Source organism: Macaca nemestrina, chromosome 5 (assembly GCF_043159975.1).
Source record: "Macaca nemestrina isolate mMacNem1 chromosome 5, mMacNem.hap1, whole genome shotgun sequence".
Taxonomy (NCBI): Eukaryota; Metazoa; Chordata; class Mammalia; order Primates; family Cercopithecidae; genus Macaca; species Macaca nemestrina.
Window position 1 is genome coordinate 151,516,353 of NC_092129.1, and position 17,662 is coordinate 151,534,014.

At 45.7% G+C, this 17,662-nt stretch overlaps 1 protein-coding gene and 1 long non-coding RNA gene across 5 annotated transcripts in view; one reads left to right on the top strand and one right to left on the bottom strand.

Moving 5' to 3' along the window:
* The first annotated feature begins 8,747 nt into the window (after positions 1 to 8,747).
* The window catches only part of Mane-B (HLA class I histocompatibility antigen, B-45 alpha chain-like), a 39,695-nt gene continuing 30,780 nt past the window's right edge, over positions 8,748 to 17,662 (top strand). For all 3 annotated transcript variants that reach the window (XM_071097312.1, XM_071097314.1, XM_071097315.1), the window contains exons 1-5: positions 8,748 to 8,884; positions 9,014 to 9,283; positions 9,529 to 9,804; positions 10,379 to 10,654; positions 10,759 to 10,875. In XM_071097312.1, coding sequence (XP_070953413.1) covers positions 8,821 to 8,884; positions 9,014 to 9,283; positions 9,529 to 9,804; positions 10,379 to 10,654; positions 10,759 to 10,875 — 1,003 coding nt within the window. In that variant the 5' untranslated portion in view covers positions 8,748 to 8,820. The remainder of the gene's footprint in view (positions 8,885 to 9,013; positions 9,284 to 9,528; positions 9,805 to 10,378; positions 10,655 to 10,758; positions 10,876 to 17,662) is intronic.
* On the bottom strand, positions 14,319 to 17,223 carry LOC139363448 (uncharacterized). Of its 2 annotated transcripts, none has more exons than XR_011623859.1 (3): positions 17,098 to 17,223; positions 16,226 to 16,283; positions 14,319 to 14,411 (listed from the first exon to the last, which is right to left on the bottom strand). It is a non-coding gene; the product is annotated as an uncharacterized lncRNA (long non-coding RNA). The 2 variants fall into 2 exon arrangements; XR_011623858.1 differs by lacking the exon at positions 14,319 to 14,411 and adding an exon at positions 15,868 to 16,033.

The following is a 17,662-nucleotide window of genomic DNA, read 5'->3' on the forward strand; positions in this document are numbered from 1 at the left end:
ATATGGCAAGTGGAGGAAAGAATCTCAGTGCTTGAAGACTGACTTCTTGAAATAAGACAGGAAGATAAGAATAGAGAAAAAAGAATGAAAAGGAATTAATAAAACCTCCCAGAAACATGGGATTATGTAAATAAACTGAATCTACAAATAATTGGTATACCTGTCATGGGGAGAATGGAACCAATCTGGAAAACATTTCAGGATATCATCCATGAGAACTTCCCCAGTCTAGTTAGACAGGCCAACATTCAAATTCAGAAATGCAGAGGTGGCAAGTAAGTTACTCCATGAGAAGATCATCCCCAAGACACGTAATCGTCAGATTCTCCAAGATTGATATGAAAGAAAAAATGTTAAGGGCAGCAAGAGACAAAGGCCAGGTCACCTACAAAGGGAAGCCAATTAGACTAACAGTGGACCTCTCAGTGGTAACCCTACAAGCCTGAAGAGATTGAGGGCCAATATTCAATATTCTTTTTTTTTTTTTTTGAGACGGAGTCTCGCTGTGTCTCCCAGGCTGGAGTGCAGTGGCGTGATATCGGCTCACTGCAAGCTCCACCTCCCGGGTTCACGCCATTCTCCTGCCTCAGCCTCCCAAGTAGCTGAGACTACAGGCGCCCGCCACCACGCCCGGCTAGTTTTTTGTATTTTTAGTAGAGACGGGGTTTCACCATGTTAGCCAGGATAGTCTCGATCTCCTGACCTCGTGATCCACCCGCCTCGGCCTCCCAAAGTGCTGGGATTACAGGCTTGAGCCACTGCGCCCGGCCTCAATATTCTTAAAGAAAAGAATTTCCAACCCAAAATTTCATATCTGGCCAAACTAAGCTTCATAAGCAAAGGAGAAATAAGATTATTTTCAGACAAACAAATGCCATGGGAATTCATTACCACCAGACTTGCATTACAAGAATTCCTAAAATATTATGAATATTTCTATGCACGTAAATGAGAGAATCTAGAAGAAATGGATCAATTCCTGGACACATATACTGCCCCCAAGACTGAACCAAGAAGAAATTCAATCCCTGAACAAATAACGAGTTCTGAACTTAAGGCAGTAATAAACAGCCTACAAACCACAAAAAAGCCCAGGACCAGATGATTGACAGGTGAATAGGCTCAGCCCAAAAGCTTCTTAACCTGATAAACAACATCAGCAAAGTCTCAGGATACAAAATCAATGTGCAAAAATTACTAGCATTTCTACACACCAACAACAGATAAGCCAAGAGCCAAATCAGGAATGAACTCCCATTCACAAATGCCACAAAAAGAATAAAATACCTAGGAATACAGCTAACTTAGGAGGTAAAAGATCTCTACAAGGAGAACTACAAACCACTGTTCAAAGAAATCAGAGATGATGCAAACAAATGAAAAAATTTCCTGTGCTTATGGATAGGAAAAATCAGTATAGTGAAAATGGCCATACTTCCCAGTGTAAAGTACAGATTCAATGCTATTCCTATCAAACTACCATTGACATTCTTCACAGAACTCGAAAAAATATTTTAAAATGCACATAGGACCAAAAAAGAGCCCAAATAGCCAAGGCAATCCTAGGCAAAAGGAACAAAACTGGAGGTATCCGGTACCTGATTTCAACTATACTTCAGGACTACTGTAACCAAAACGGCATGGTACTGGTACAAAAACAGACACATAGACCAATGGAACAGAATAGAGAATCCAGAAATAAGACCACACACCTACAACTATGATCTTGGACAAACCTGACAAAAACAAGCAATGGGGAAAGGATTCCCTATTTATAAATGGTGCTGGGATAACTGGCTAGCCATATGCAGAAGATTTAAACTGAACCCCTTCCTTACAACATATACAAAAATCACCTCAACATGGATTAAAGACTTAAATGTAAAACCCAAAGCTATAAAAACCCTGGAAGACAAGGTAGGCAATACCATTCAGGACATAGGCATGGGCAACGATTTTATGACAAAGGTGACAAAAGCAAGTGTAACAAAAACAAAAATTGACAAATGGGATCTAATTAAACTAAAGAGCTTCTGCACAGCAAAAGAAATTATCAACAGAGTAAACAGACAACTTACAGCATGAGGAAAATTTTTTGCGAGCTATGCATTGGACAAAGGTCTAATACCTAGCATCTATAAGGAACTCAAACAAATTTACAAGAAAAAACAAAACAACCCCTTTAAAAAGTGGGCAAAGCGTATAAACAGATGCTTCTCAAAAGAAGACATACATGCAGCCAACAAACATATGAAAAAAAGCTCAACATCACTGATCATTAGAGAAATGCAAACCAAAACCACAATGAGATAACATCTCACACCAGGCAGAATGGCGATTATTAAAAAGTCAAAAAATTAAAGATGCTGGCAAGGTTTTGGAGAAAAAGGAACATTTATACACTATTGGTGAGAGTGCAAATTAGGTCAGCCATTGTGGAAGACTGTGTGGTGATTTCTCAAAGACCTAAAGATAGAAATACCATTATACCCAAAGGAATACAAATCATTCTATTATGAAGACATATGCATACATATGCTCATTGCAGCAACATTCACAATGGCAAAGATGTGGACTCAACTTAAATGCCCATCAATGATAGACCGAATAAAGACAATGTGGTACACATATACCATGGAATACTAAGCAGCAGAAAAAGGAATGAGATCATTTCCTTTGCAGGACATGGATGGAGCTGGAAGTCATTATCCTTAGCAAACTGATGCAGGGACAGAGAAGCAAATACTGCATGTTCTTACTTATAAGTGGGAGCTAAATGATGAGAACGCGTGGAGACAGACAGGAGAACAACACACGCTGGGGCCTTTCAGAAGGTGGAGGGTGGAAGGAGGGAGAGGATCAGGAAAAATAATTAATGGGTACTAGGCTTAAAAACTGGGTGATTAATCTGTGCAACAAACTCCTACAACACAAGTTTACCTATATAACAGCCTGTACCTGTACCCCTGAACTGAAAATAAAAGGTAGAAAAGGAAGTGAACTGCGGATTCTGCCTGTTGCTGAGCAGGTCTATTTCAAGCATGCAAACCAGCGCTGAGGAAATAATCACATGTTGGTCAGGTGCCCACTGGGCCCGCTGTGAGAACGGTTCACAGATGTTAGGGCTTCAGGTTTTCTATTCTTCCTAATTTAGTCTTGCTAGGTTGTATGTTTCCAGGAATTTATCCATATCCTCCAGGTTTTTGAGTTTGTCAGTACAGAATTGTTCATAATAGTCTCTGATAATCTTTTGTATTTTTGCGGTATCAGTTGTAATGTTTCTCTTTTTTTTTTTTTCTGATTTTGTCTGAGTCTTCTCTCTTTTTTTCTTGGTTTGTCTAGCTAGTGGTTTATTACTTTTGTTTATCTTTTTGTAGAACGATCTTTTCACTTGGTTGATCATTTACATGGTTTTTAGAAGTCTTTATTTAGTTCTATTCTGATATTTATTATTTTTTCTGCTAATTTTGGATGTGGTTTGTTGTTGCTTTTTAGTTCCTTGAGGTTCATTGTTATATTATTAATTTGTAGTGTTTTTACTTTTCTAAGGTAGGCATTTATTGCTATAAACGTCCCTTTTAGCCCTGTTTAACTGTATCCCACAGGTTTTGGTATGTTGTGTTTCCATTTTCATTTGCTTCAAGAAACTTTCTGATTTCCATTTTAATTTCTCTACTGACTCAATGGTTATTCAGGAGCATGTTGTTTAATTTCCATGTATTTGTCTAGTTGCCAAAGTTTCTCTTGGTGTATATTTCTAGTTTTATTCCATTGTGACTGGTGAAGATATTTGATATGGTTTCAACTTTTGAAAATTTGTTGAGACTTTTTTGTGGCTTAACATAGGCTCTCTCCCGGAAAATGTTCCATATGTTTGTGGAAAGAGTGTAGCATATTCTGCAGTGTTAGATAGAATGCTCTGTAAATGTCTTTTAGCTTTATTAGGTCTAAAGTTTAAATCTAATGTTTCTTCTTGATTTCTGTGTAGATGATCTGTCTAATGTTGAGGGTTGGATGTTGAAGTCTCCACTATTATTATACTGGAGTCTATCTCTCTTATTAGATGTAGTAATTTTACAGGCTGCTCTTTGTTAGAAAAGAAAATGACTTTGGGGCTGCATTTCATTAAAAGGAAAACCTTACTGAGGACTTCTGTACCCTCGCTATCTGCCTAAATAATTTCTTGTTAACTCCTATATCACTGCCAGACTCTGAGCCAGAATGAGGTGACACAGAGAGCCTGCACTGTGCAGAACACATTTTGGCAAAGATGGCTGAGTGACAGTAGTGATGTCCAGTTTCCAGGTGCAGCAGTGACATCTGTCCTGGCCTCAGTGTCCAGTGTCCAGTGTCCAGCACCAGGTGTCAGAGGTGTGAGCAGTGGCGTCTGTGCTTAGCAGTAGGGGCAGTTGTTCCTAGGAGGGACCTGATCCAGGGTGGGCTATGGATTCTGTTCCCGGATGTGTAGTTTCCAGCCCGCTTAATAAAATTAGCCCCCAATACCATGTATGCTACTGTATGTGTAAATTAGAGAAATTTGGTTTCCATGGTTTCCTCCAAGAAGTGAGTGGGAAATGAGTCTGTGGGCGGGTGTCAGAGAGCGGCATTCGCAGGTGTTCCATGTGCAAGAGCCACATCCTGAATTCTCTATCTGGCCTCTACCGCATGGTGGAGAGAACAACAGGGAATGTCACATCTCATAACTGATGATACACATCCTCCCTTTTCTTTCTGTGAGAAAAATCCTCTTTTAAACAGGGTTTGAAAACCCACCCCACCCACCCACCCTGGGCACTCTCTGATCTCTGATCTCAGTGGTTCCCAATGTGGCTGAGCAACAGGATTGCTGGTGGGAGCTTAGAAAATACTCAGGCCACTCCCCAGAACCCCTGTCTCAGAATATTATGCACAAGACCAAGGAATCACTTATATAACAAGCCCTATGGGCAAGGCTGATGCTCAGACATGTGGGATCCTGGTGTTTTTGATCTGGAGACCGGCAACATGAGCTTCAGCCTTGTCATAAATCCAGAATCTCTTGTTTGACTCCAGAATTCCTGGATCTCAGCACCACGTTCAGATGATCCCTGTGCATATGGGAGTTCCTTGTCTAAGTGTCCTCTAGACTTGGGGTCAGAACTGTGCAGTCTGCTCTGGGTGTGCTCTGATCAGATCCCTTAGAACTGGAGGTCCAGGGATCAGTCCTTGTGCTCATTCTTTTCCATAGTCAACCACTCCCTTGGTGTTTCATCCTTGCTTGAGGTTTTAAGTATCATTAATAGAGTGTGACCTCCTAAATCTATTTCTCCAGCCCGCTCTATTTCTCCTTTCCTCTAAACTCTGGAGTTGTCTGTCCAAATTCCACCCCAGCTCCCCCACCTGCATTCCTAGTAGACATCTCCACTGAGTGCCTGTGATGCCCCCTCCTCAGTATGCTCCTGCCAGAGTCTCCCCATCTCCACTGACAGCAGCTCCACCCTTCCTTCTACTCACTCTTTTTACAACTATGGGTGTCCTTGTTTCATCTTTCTCACACCACAGATACAATCCATTGGCAAATGCTGTAACTCCATCTTCAAATGCATCCAGAATCCCCTGACGTCCCACTCTTTCCCCTGCTCAAACCCCAGTCAAGGTCACCGAAATCTCCAGCCTGGAATACTGCACTCGCTTCCTACTGTTTTCCCTTCTGCCTCCCTTGTCCCTCGCCTCTCAATTCTGTTCTCAGCACAGCAGTCAGAGATCCTTTTAAAAGAGAAGTTGTGGCCGGGCTTGGTGGCTCAAGCCTGTATCCCAGCACTTTGGGAGGCCGACACGGGCAGATCACTTGAGGTCGGAAGTTTTGAGACCAGCCTGGCCAACATGGCGAAACCCTGTCTCTACTAAAAATACAAAAATTACCTGGGCGCCAGAGTGAGACTCCATCTCAGATACATACATACATACATTGCCTCCCTTTTACATGCATGTGCATCAACCAGTTCTCTAGGAAGACATTCCAGACAGCTCTTTATCATTTGTTACTATGTTTATTTGACTGCAGAACTTTCAAGATTTGTAACATTTTATTAAATTTTTAGTGTAAAAATAATTCATGCTCACAATAGGAAATGAAACAATCAAAATATACATAAATATACTTTTAAATCTCTCTGTCACTAAATCCAAACCCACTTTACTAAGGTGATTACTATTGTATCAGCCTTCTCTCTGCATGTCTACTTTCTTCACTTGCATGCAAACCATATTGAGTGTTTATATCTGGTAGCTTTTGTGGAACTGCAATGACCGTAAATTTTATATGTAATTTAATCATTTTCCAGACAACTTGTGATATAACTTAAATAGTATAAAATCCACACATTCAAAATATACAATTCGGTGGTTTTTAGAATATTCACAGTTGTGCCTCCAGTACCACAATCAATTACAGATCCTTTTATCTCCTCCCAGCCCTGCAGAAAAATCCATATCCAAAGCCCAGGCCTAAGAAACTACCAACCTATGTTTTAGCTCTACAGATTTACCTATTCTGAACATTTAATGTAATGAAATTATACAACATGTGGCCGTTTGTGTCTGTCTTCTTTTACTTACCAGAACGTATTCAAAGTTGGAATGAGTCGTAGCTTGTATCAGTACTTAACATCTTTTCTATTGCTTAATTATATTCCATTGTATGCATATATCACAATTTATTTATTAGTTGGCAACATTTTGGTCCTTCTCGTTTGGATTATAATGAATAATGCTGCTACAAACATGGTATATAAGTTTTTATGTGAACTTATGTTTTCATTTCTCTTAGGTATACTGTATACATAGGAGGGGATTGCTGGTTCATGTAATAACTTAATGTTCAACAATTTGAGCTACTGATAGCCTGCTTTCTAAAGGGGCTATGTCTCTTAAATCCCCACCAGCAAAGTGTGAGTGTTCTAGTATCTCCACATTCTCATCAACACTAATTATTACCTTTTAAATTATGGCCATTCTAGTGGGTGGGAAATAGTATCTTATTTTTGGGTTGATGTGCATTTCCCTGATGGTTAATGATATTGAACATGTTTCTATATGCTTATGAGCCTTTTGTATATTATTTGTCTTATTATGATTTTATTTATTGTTTATTATTATCTTATTATTACTAATATTATTATATTGAGTTACAACCATTCTTTATATATTCTAAATACAAGTCTTTTCCTTGCCAGATGTAAGATTTGCAAAAATTTTCTCCCATTCGATGAGTTTCTTTTCACTTTCTTGGTGGTGTCCTTAGACTCATACATTTTTAATTTTGATGATGTTCGATTTTTTATTTCCTCTTTTTGCTTGTGCCTTTGGTATCATTTAAGGTCGGGTATTTTTACCTAATCCAAAGTCATGAAGATTTATACCTATGTTTTCTTCCAAGAGTTTTCTAGTGTTAAGTCTCACATTTAGGTCTTTGATACACGTTGAGGTAATTTTTATATGTAGTGTGAAGTAGGGATCCAGCTTTATTCTTTTGCATATGGATAGCCTGTTGTCTCAGCACCACTTGACGAAAAGATAATTTCTCCCCCCACTGAATTATATTAGCACTGTTTTCAAAAACCAATTAACCATAAAAGTGAAGAGTATTGCTGGGCCCTCAATTTTGTTCTGACTTCATTCTTTTTAATGCTGTTGTAAGTTGGATTTTTAAATAACATTTGTATTAATGCATTGATGCTCTATAGAAGCACACTCAGTTTTTGTGTTTTGATCTTGTAGCCTACCAATGTGCTAAACTCATTCAGTATTAGTAGTTTAGTAGTTGCTAAACTCATTTAGTGTCCAGATAAAATATGCACACTGCTTAGATGTGCATAGTTCAGGAAAACAGGCAGTGCTTGAGCGTCCCTGAAGAGCATTGGGACTACATGGAGCACTCGCAACTTTGAGGTGATGACTACAGGCTCCCGGTCGCAATAGACAGTAACAAACTCTGCTTCTTTGTATTCAAGAGATGTTCTGGACTCATGCAGGGAAACTCGGGCTAGGGAATGAAGATAATTTTAAATGCAACAACTCAGAGTCACAGATCCACAGTCTGGGAAAGTAAAACTTACGAGCTTTGAGGGTTTAATTGTAATGCTGTTTTGGCACAGGTCTTTTACAAATTGGAATTCTAATCATTTAGGGATTACCAATATTGTGCTACCTACTGTATTAATAAACAAAAAGGAAACTGGTCTCTATGAGAATCTCTATGTGGTGCCTTCAGACAAAACTTCACCAGGTTTAGAGAGAAAACCCCTGTCTCTACACCTCCATTCCCAGGGCGAGCTCACTCTCTGGCATCAAGTTCCCCGTGGTCAGTTTCCCTGTACAAAGGTCCAAGGGGAGAGGTAGGAGAGGGAGGCAGGGAGTCCAGTTCAGGGTCGGGGATTCCAGGACGAGTAGGGAAGGGGAAGAGGCTGGGTGCAGCCTGGGGGTCTCTCCCTGGTTTCCACAGACAGATACTTGTCCAGGACTTGGGCAGACAGGGTGTCAAAGAGGCTTGGTGTCGGAGAGGGATCAGGATGAAGTCCCAGGTCCTGGGCGTGGCTCTCAGGGCCTCGGGCCTTATCTGCATTGTGGAGGCACTGGGTTGGGGATTCCCCACTCCCCTAGTTTCACTTCTCCCAACAGTGTCAGGTCCTTCTTCCAGGATACTCGTGACGCGTCCCCAGTTCCCACTCTCATTGGGTGTCGGATGTCTAGAGAAGCCAATCAGCGTCGCCGCGGTCTCAGTTCTAAAGTTCCCACGCTCCCACCCGGGCTCAGAGTCTCCTCAGACGCCGAGATGCGGTCATGGCGCCCCGAACCGTCCTCCTGCTGCTCTCGGGGGCCCTGGCCCTGACCGAGACCTGGGCCGGTGAGTGCGGGGTCGGGAGGGAAACGGCCTCTGCGGGGAGGAGCGAGGGGACCGCAGGCGGGGGCGCAGGACCCGGGGAGCCGCGCGGGGAGGAGGGTCGGGCGGGTCTCAGCCTCTCCTCGCCCCCAGGCTCGCACTCCTTGAGGTATTTCAGCACCGCCGTGTCCCGGCCCGGCCGCGGGGAGCCCCGCTTCATCTCCGTGGGCTACGTGGACGACACGCAGTTCCTGCGGTTCGACAGCGACGCCGCGAGTCCGAGGATGGAGCCGCGGGCGCCGTGGGCGGAGCAGGAGGGGCCGGAGTATTGGGAAGAGCAGACAGGGCTCGCCAAGGACATCACACAGTCCTTCCGAGTGGGCCTGGGGAACCTACGCGGCTACTACAACCAGAGCGAGGCGGGTGAGTGGCCCCGGCCCGGGGCGCAGGTCACGACCCCTCCCCATCCCCCACGGACGGCCCGGGTCTCCCCGAGTCTCCGGGTTCGAGATCCGCCCCGAGGCCGCGGGACCCGCCCACACCCTCGACCGGGGAGAGCCCCAGGCGCCTTTACCCGGCTTCATTTTCAGTTGAGGCCAAAGTCCTCGCGGGTTGGTCGGGGCGGGGCGGGGCTCGGTGGGCGGGGCTGACCGCGGGGGCGGGGCCAGGGTCTCACACCCTCCAGTGGATGTACGGCTGCGACCTGGGGCCCGACGGGCGCCTTCTCCACGGGTATCACCAGTTCGCCTACGACGGCAAGGATTACATCGCCCTGAACGGGGACCTGCGCTCCTGGACCGCTGCAGACACGGCGGCTCAGATAACCCAGCGCAAGTGGGAGGCGGCCTGCGAGGCAGAGCAGATGAGAGCCTACCTGGAGGGGACGTGCCTGGAGTGGCTCCGCAGACACCTGGAGAACGGGAAGGAGACGCTGCAGCGCGCGGGTACCAGGGGCAATGGGGCGCCTTCCCCATCACCTCTAGATCGCCCGGGATGGCCTCCCATGAGGAGGAGAGGAAAATGGGATCAGCGCTATAATGTCGCCCTCCCTTGAATGGAGAATGGCATGAGTTTTCCTGATTTCCTCTGAGGGCCCCTCTGCTCTCTAGGACAATTAAGGGATGACGTCTCTGAGGACATGGAGGGGAAGACAGTCCCTGGAATACCGATCAGGGGTCCCCTTTGACTCCTGCAGCAACTTTGGGCACCGTGAATTTTTCTCTCAGGCCTTGTTCTCTGCCTCACACTCAGTGTGTCTGAAGGTCTGATTCTAGCTTTTCTGAGTCCCTCGGCCTCCACTCAGGTCAGGACCAGAAGTCCCTGTTCCTCCCTCAGAGACTAGAACTCTCCAAGGAATAGGAGATTATCCCAGATGCCTGTGTCTGGGCTGGTGTCTGGCTTCCGTGCTCCCTTCCCCACCCCAGGTGTCCTGTTCATTCTCAGGGTGGTCACATGGGTGCTGCTGGAGTGTCCCATGAGAGATGCAAAGCGCCTGAATTTTCTGACTCTTCCCATCAGACCCCCCAAAGACACACGTGACCCACCACCCCGTCTCTGACCATGAGGCCACCCTGAGGTGCTGGGCCCTGGGCTTCTATCCTGCGGAGATCACACTGACCTGGCAGCGGGATGGGGAGGACCAAACTCAGGACACCGAGCTTGTGGAGACCAGGCCAGTAGGAGATGGAACCTTCCAGAAGTGGGCAGCTGTGGTGGTGTCTTCTGGAGAAGAGCAGAGATACACGTGCCATGTGCAGCATAAGGGGCTGCCGGAGCCCCTCACCCTGAGATGGGGTAAGAAGTGGGATGAGGGGTCATGTCTCTTCTCAGGGGAAACAGGAGCCCTTCTGGAGCCCTTCAGCAGGGTCAGGGCCCTTCACCTTCCCCTCCTTTCCCAGAGCCATCTTCCCAGTCCACCATCCCCATCGTGGGCATCGTTGCTGGCCTGGCTGTCCTAGCAGTTGTGGTCACTGGAGCTGTGGTCGCTGCTGTGATGTGGAGGAGGAAGAGCTCAGGTAGGGAAAGGGTGTGGGGTGGGGTCTGGGTTTTCTTGTCCCGCTGGGGGTTTCAAACCCCAGGTAGAAGTGTTCCCTGACTCATTACTGGGAAGCAACATCCACACAGGGGCTAACCCATCCTGGGGCCCTGTGTGCCAGCACTTACTCTTTTGTGCAGCACATGTGACAATGAAGGACAGATGTATCACCTTGATGGTTGTGCTGTTGGGGTCCTGATTCCAGCATTCACGAGTCAGGGGAAGGTCCCTGCTAAGGACAGACCTTAGGAGGGCAGTTGGTCCAGGACCCACACCTGCTTTCCTCCTGTTTGCTGATCCTGCCCTGGGTCTGTAGTCATAGTTCTGGAAATTTCTTTTGGGTCCAAGACTAGGAGGTTCCTCTAAGATCTCATGACCCTGCTTCCTCCCAGTCCCCTCACAGGACATTTTCTTGCTACAGGTGGAAAAGGAGGGAGCTACTCTCTCCTTACATGCAGGAGCTACACTTCTCCTGCGTGTAAGTGGTGGGGGCGGGAGTGTGGAGGACCTCACCCATCCCGTAATTCCTCCTGTCCCACGTCTCCTGTGGGCTCTGACAAGGTCCTGTTTTTGTTCTACCCCAGCCAGCGACAGTGCCCAGGGCTCTGATGTGTCTCTCATGGCTTGAAAAGCTGAGATTCTTGGGGTCTAGAGTAGGCTGGGGGGGTGGGGGTGGGGCAGAGGGGAAAGGCCTGCATAATGGAGATTCTTTGATTGGGATGTTTCAAGTGTGTGGTGGCTGTTCAGAGTGTCATCACTTACCATGACTGACTTGAATTTGTTCATGACTGTTGTTTTCTGTAGCCTGAGACAACTGTCTTGTGTGGGGCTGAGATGCAGGATTTCTTCACGCCTCCCTTTTGTGACTTCAAGAGACTCTGGCATCTCTTTCTGCAAAGGCATCTGAATGTGTCTGTGTCCCTGTTAGCATAATGTGAGGAGGTGGAGAGACAGCCCACCCCGGTGTCCACCGTGACCCCTGTTCCCATGCTGACCTGTGTTCCCTCCCCAGTCATCTTTCCTGTTCCAGAGAGGTGGGGCTGGATGTCTCCATCTCAGTCTCAACTTTATGTGCACTAAGCTGCAACTTCTTACTTCCCTACTGAAAATAAGAATCTGAATATAAATTTGTTTTCTCAAATATCTGCTATGAGAGGTTGATGGATTATTTAAATAAGTAAACCCTAGAATTTCAGAGAGCAAATAAAGACCTAAGAACCTTCCAGAATCTGCATGTTCGCTGTGTTGAGTCTGTTGCAGGTGGGGGTGGAGAAGGCTATGAGTAGCCCAGTGTGGACTGGGCCTGTGCCTAGTTGCTGTTCAGTTCTTTGTGGGCTTTATGTGGTCAGTCCTCAGCTGGGTCCCCTTCACTGCTCCATCGTCCTTGTCCCATCAGTGGAAACTTGTCCAGTGGGAACTGTGACCACAGAGGCTCAGACATCGCCCAGGGTGGCTCCTGAACACGGGGGTCGCTGTGCATTCTGAGACAAATTTTCAGAGCCATTCACCTCCTGCCCTGCTTCTAGAGCTTCTGTTCTGCTCTGCTCTCCTGCCCTCTCTCCCTGCCCTGGTTCTTGTGATCTTGGTGCTGAATCCAATCCTAACTCATGAATCTATAAAGCAGAGTCTAATTTAGACTTACATTTGTCTGTGAAATTGGACCCATCATCAAGGACTGTTCTTTCCTGAAGAGAGAACCTGGTTGTGAGCTGCAGTGTGCTGTGGGGGGTGGGCACCAAGGGAGTGACTGACTGTGGAAAAGAATGAGGGCAAGGACTGAACCCTGGACCTCCAGTTGTAAGGGATGTGATCACACCACACCCAGAGCAGACTGCACAGTTCTGACCCCAAGTCTAGAGGACCCTTAGGCAAGGAACTTCCGTGTGTACGGGGATCACCCGGACGTGGTGCTGAGATCCAGGAAGCCTGGAGTCGAGCTACAGATTCTGTATTTATGACAAGGCTGGAGCTCATGTTGCTGGTCTCCAGATTACACTTGGAGTATCAAGAATAGCAGGATCCCACATGTCTGAGCATCAGCCTCACCTCTAGGGCTTGTTATATAAACGATTCCTTGGTCGTATGCATAATACTCTGAGACAGGGGTTCTGGGGAGTGGCCTGAGTATTTTCTAAGCCCCCGCCAGCAATCCTGTTGCTCAGCCAGATTGGGAACCACTGAGATCAGAGAGTGCCCAGGGTGGGTGGGTGGAGTTGGTTTTCAAACCTGTTTAAAAGAGGATTTTTCTCACAGTAAGAAAAGGGAGGATGTGTATCATCAGTTATGAGATGTGACATTCCCTGTTGTTCTCTCCACAGTGGGGTGGAGGCCAGGTAGAGAATTCAGGATGTGGCTCTCGCACAAGGAACACCTGTGAATGCTGCTCTCTGACACCCGCCCACAGACTCATTTCCCACTCACTTCTTGGAGCAAACTACGGAAAACAGATTTCTGTAATGTACACATAAAGTCGTATATCTGGTATTGGGGGCTAGTTTTATTGTGGAGATGGCCACAGAAGCAGGCTGGAACCTACACATCCAGGAACAGAATCCACAGCCCACCCTGGATCAGGTCCCTCCTAGGAACAACTGCCCCTGCTGCTGAGCACAGACGCCACTGCTCACACCTCTGACACCTGGTGCTGGACACTGGACCCTGAGGCCAGGGGAGACGTCACTGCTGCACCCGGAAATTGGACATCACTACTGTCACTCAGCCATCTTTACTAAAATGTGTTCTGCACAGTCCCAGCCTCTCTGTCACCTCATTCTGGCTCCGAGGCTGGCAGTGATATAGGAGTTAAGAAGAAATTATTTAGACAGGTAGTGAGGGTACAGAAGGCTTTTAATGAAAAGCAGGCTCCAAATTATTTTCTTTTCTAACAAGGTGCAGCCTGTAATATCAAGCTTCAGACATAGACAAGTAAGCTGGAAGCTTGCACGGGTGAATGCCGGCAGCTGTGCGAATAGGAATAGGACACCTGGGACTGGGCATGTTCACAATGGCAACTCCATCTTCCCTTCTCTTTGCCAGGCACGTTTACAGTAAGGAGCAGAAGACATGGTGCCGGCCAAGTGGAAAGCCCATTTGCATAATAGGATGAGGGTGGGGTGAACAGCCTTCCACTGGCACTATGTAAATATCACACCTGGTCCAACCAACCTGTGGGCCGTACATAAATCAGACACCATCTCCTCAAGCCTGCCTAAAATCTGATTCACTCCCACTCCAGGCCAGAATTCCCTTTTGGGTGCCCCTGTCTCTCACAAGAAGACAGCTGTTCCCCTTTGTCTTTCTTTTGCCTATTAAATGCTTTGCTCCTAAACTCACTCCTCGTGTGTCAGTGTCCTTAATTTTCTTGGCGTGAGATGACACACCCCTAGTATTTACCTAGGACAATGACACCTCTTCAGCAGGTGGTCATCGGACTGGTGGAGCTTAAGACGCATGTCCATGATCAACTGCAGGGTGACTGGAGTGTTGTCCTCTTCCAAGGAGGGAGGTGGTGTCTGTCTTCTCTCAACATCTTTCATGTTGTAAACAAAAAAAAAACATCAAAGCCACCCCCTCCTAACTATCTCAATTGACACCCTCAGCCACGGTGCTCAAAAGTTAATCTGAAAGACTGAGGCCACTATGGGAAGCAGGTGTTGAACATGCCTCATTATGCCGTCTTCTCTTTTGAAATTCAGGAAAAGCTGACCAGCATTTACCACCAACAGAGACCTTCAATCTGATCAGAAACATTTACAATCTATTCTCTCTGAAGCCTGGCACCTGGAGGCGTCATCTGCGTGAGAAAATTTTGGACTCCACAACCTCTTATCATAACCCAGACGTTCCTTTCTGTTGATAGTAACTCAACCAATTGCCAATCAGAAAAATTAAAAATCTAATTATAACCCAGAAGCACTACCCCGCAACCCTTGCTTGCTTCAAATTGTCCCAACTTTCTGGATTGAAACAACGTATAGCTTATTGATGTCTCATATGTTCCTAAAATGTATAAAACCAACCTAAGCCCCAACCACCTTGAGCACATGTTCTCAGGGTCTCCTGAGGACTGCATCATGGGCTGTGGTCCCTCATTTTTGGCTCAAAATTAATCTCTTCAAATATGTTACCGAGTTTGACTCTTTTCATTGACAGTGTGGAATTCTGGTGTAGTAAGAGGGTTCAAGTGCTGGATGTGAGGGGTGGGAAAAAGTGACAAATTTTAATTCTTGGAGCAGTGATCCAGGAAGAGAACTTTATCTGGTACCTGGTAGGCACGCAGAGTGGCTGAATGAACCAAGACTAATAAATAACATATCCCTTGAGGATAGATTATTACATCAAGTTTTTGTCTATCCCAGTTTATAGTCTAGATTATTGGAGTGGCATTGTGTGATGATGAAATGATTATTCGAACATCTTTCCTCAGCATTGTCTCTTACTAGGATTAAAACACCCAGGTTTGTAAGACCTCAGAGGTTCTGGGTCCACACCAATGTTTTATATTAATATCTGTATTTTCTTATATGTGGAAATATTTCTGGGGAGAGAATCTGTAACATTTATTAGTTTTTATGTGACACCCTCAAAGGCCTAAAAAATCCTCACTTCTAGGTTAGAGGTAGGACCACTCCATGTCTGGACAATGAACAGCTGGTAGTAACCTGTGTTTAATAGATTAGGGAGTGAAGTAAATGCTTACATTTTGTTTATCTTTTCCTCTGGGACCAAAAAGATAGAGGTGTACTTGCTTACTCTTACTCTAAGTTTCTCTCTGTGGGATGGTGATGGGGTTTTCCTCCACCCAAATTTCTGATTCTCCAACAGCAGCTGGGAGTCCTAGAGTTTGACTCTATTCTGATACTAACTACCTGGAGTTCACCTCGGGCTCCACAGGTTTAAGGGCTCAGTCCCACAAGTCTGTCCTGACTTCAGATGCAAGTCCCAAGTATCGAGTCCCAGGTCACCTGCACTTCTGTCTATCATGGCTGCAAAGTCAGGGGTCTCTCACCTCCCAAGGACTGATAATTCTTAAATTAACTCAAAGAACTCTGGACGTTGCTATAGTCACGTAAACCAAAAAACGTCGGAGACAGGTCTCAGTCAGTTTAGAAGTTGATTTTGCCGAGCTGAAGATGCACCTTGGAAACAGAGACACAAATCATTGTAGCATCTGTGGCCCGTGCTTTTTCCTAACAGGGTTTGAGGACTGCAATATTTATAGGGGAAAGAGCAGCCAGGAGAGGAAAAAAACAGTCAACTATGCATTCATCTCGTGCTCAGTAAATCTGCATTTTACATAAGATAAAGTAAACCTTGGGAAGAAAAGTCACCTGGTGGGTGAAGGGATGATGTCTAGTCTTGTCTTTGTCCTGTACCTGTGAAGATAAGCTGTTAATTTACACTGTCAGGGGGAAATTCAACAAAACTCCATTTTAGAGTAAAGATGTTGGGGCCCACAAGGAATTATCTTGTGAGCAGTTTGTGAGGGAGGCCACCTGGGGAATAATGGGGTCTTCTATCTTTGCAGTTATTTGTATAGGAACAAAAGAAAGGCAGTTTTTCCATCACTCAGTCTCCAAACTTAACTTTTCCCTTTGGTATAGTGAATTTGGAGTCCTGAAATTTTACTTTCCTTTCACACTCAGTATTGCAGTTCTTTTATTTTTATAGCTTAAATCCCCACCTTTTTGGCACCTGAGACCGGTTTCACGGAAGACAGTTTTTCCATGGAGCAGTGGAGGTGGCGGAAGGCAGAGGGAAATGGTTTTGGATGAAACTGTTGCACCTCAGATGATCAGGCATTAGTCTTTCATAAGGAGCATGCAACCTAGATCTCTTGCATGCAGAGCTCACAATAGGGCTCTTGCTTCTATGAGAATCTAATTCCGCCACTGATCTGACAGGAGGCAGAACTCTGGTGGTCATGCTCATGCTCTCTCGCTCACTGATCACCTCCTGCTGTGCGATCTGGTTCCTACCAGGCCAGAAACTTGTACCAGTCCACAGCCCGGGGGTTAGGGACCCCTGGTTTAAATTATGCCACTATAGCAGAACACCTGAGACTGGATAACTTATAACAAACAGAAATTTGTTTCATTCATGGTGTGGAGGATGGGAATTCCCAAATCAAGGGACTGTATCTGGTAGAAAACAAAAGGACAAGAGAGGGTGAGTGGTAGGGGGAAAAGGAAGTCAAACTCACAGGCTCAGGTCCTTTTATGATGAGTCTTAATTCATTAATGAAGGCAGAGCTCTGATGGTCCAATCACCTCTTAAAGGTCCCATTTCTTAAAAATGTTGCATTCGGGAAGAAATATCCAACAGATACTTTTTTGGGGAAACATTCAAACCACAGCAGTTATAAAGGATACAAATGAGCAGCCAGATGAAGAGGTGCACAGGGTGAGGTCTGGAAGGGCTCTGAGCACAGGAGCCTCTGTCCCCATGGAGATGGAGTTCACCACCCTCCCAGCACATGGACACATGGATGTGCTCACCAACTGGGAAGTTCTCCGAAACCCAATCTCTAGAGGTTTCTATGTAAATTTCATTGTGTAGGCAAGATTAATTAAATCACTGGCCATTGTGTGACTGAACTCAACTTCGAGCCTCTCTTTCCTTCCCAGACTTTAGGGATGGGGCTAAAAGTTCCAATCCTCTAATCACAGCTTCGTGTTTCTGGCAACCAGCTCCCATTCTGAAGCTATCTAGGAGCCCCTCACCCTATAGTCATCTCATTGCCATATTGAAGTCATGTTTATCACTGA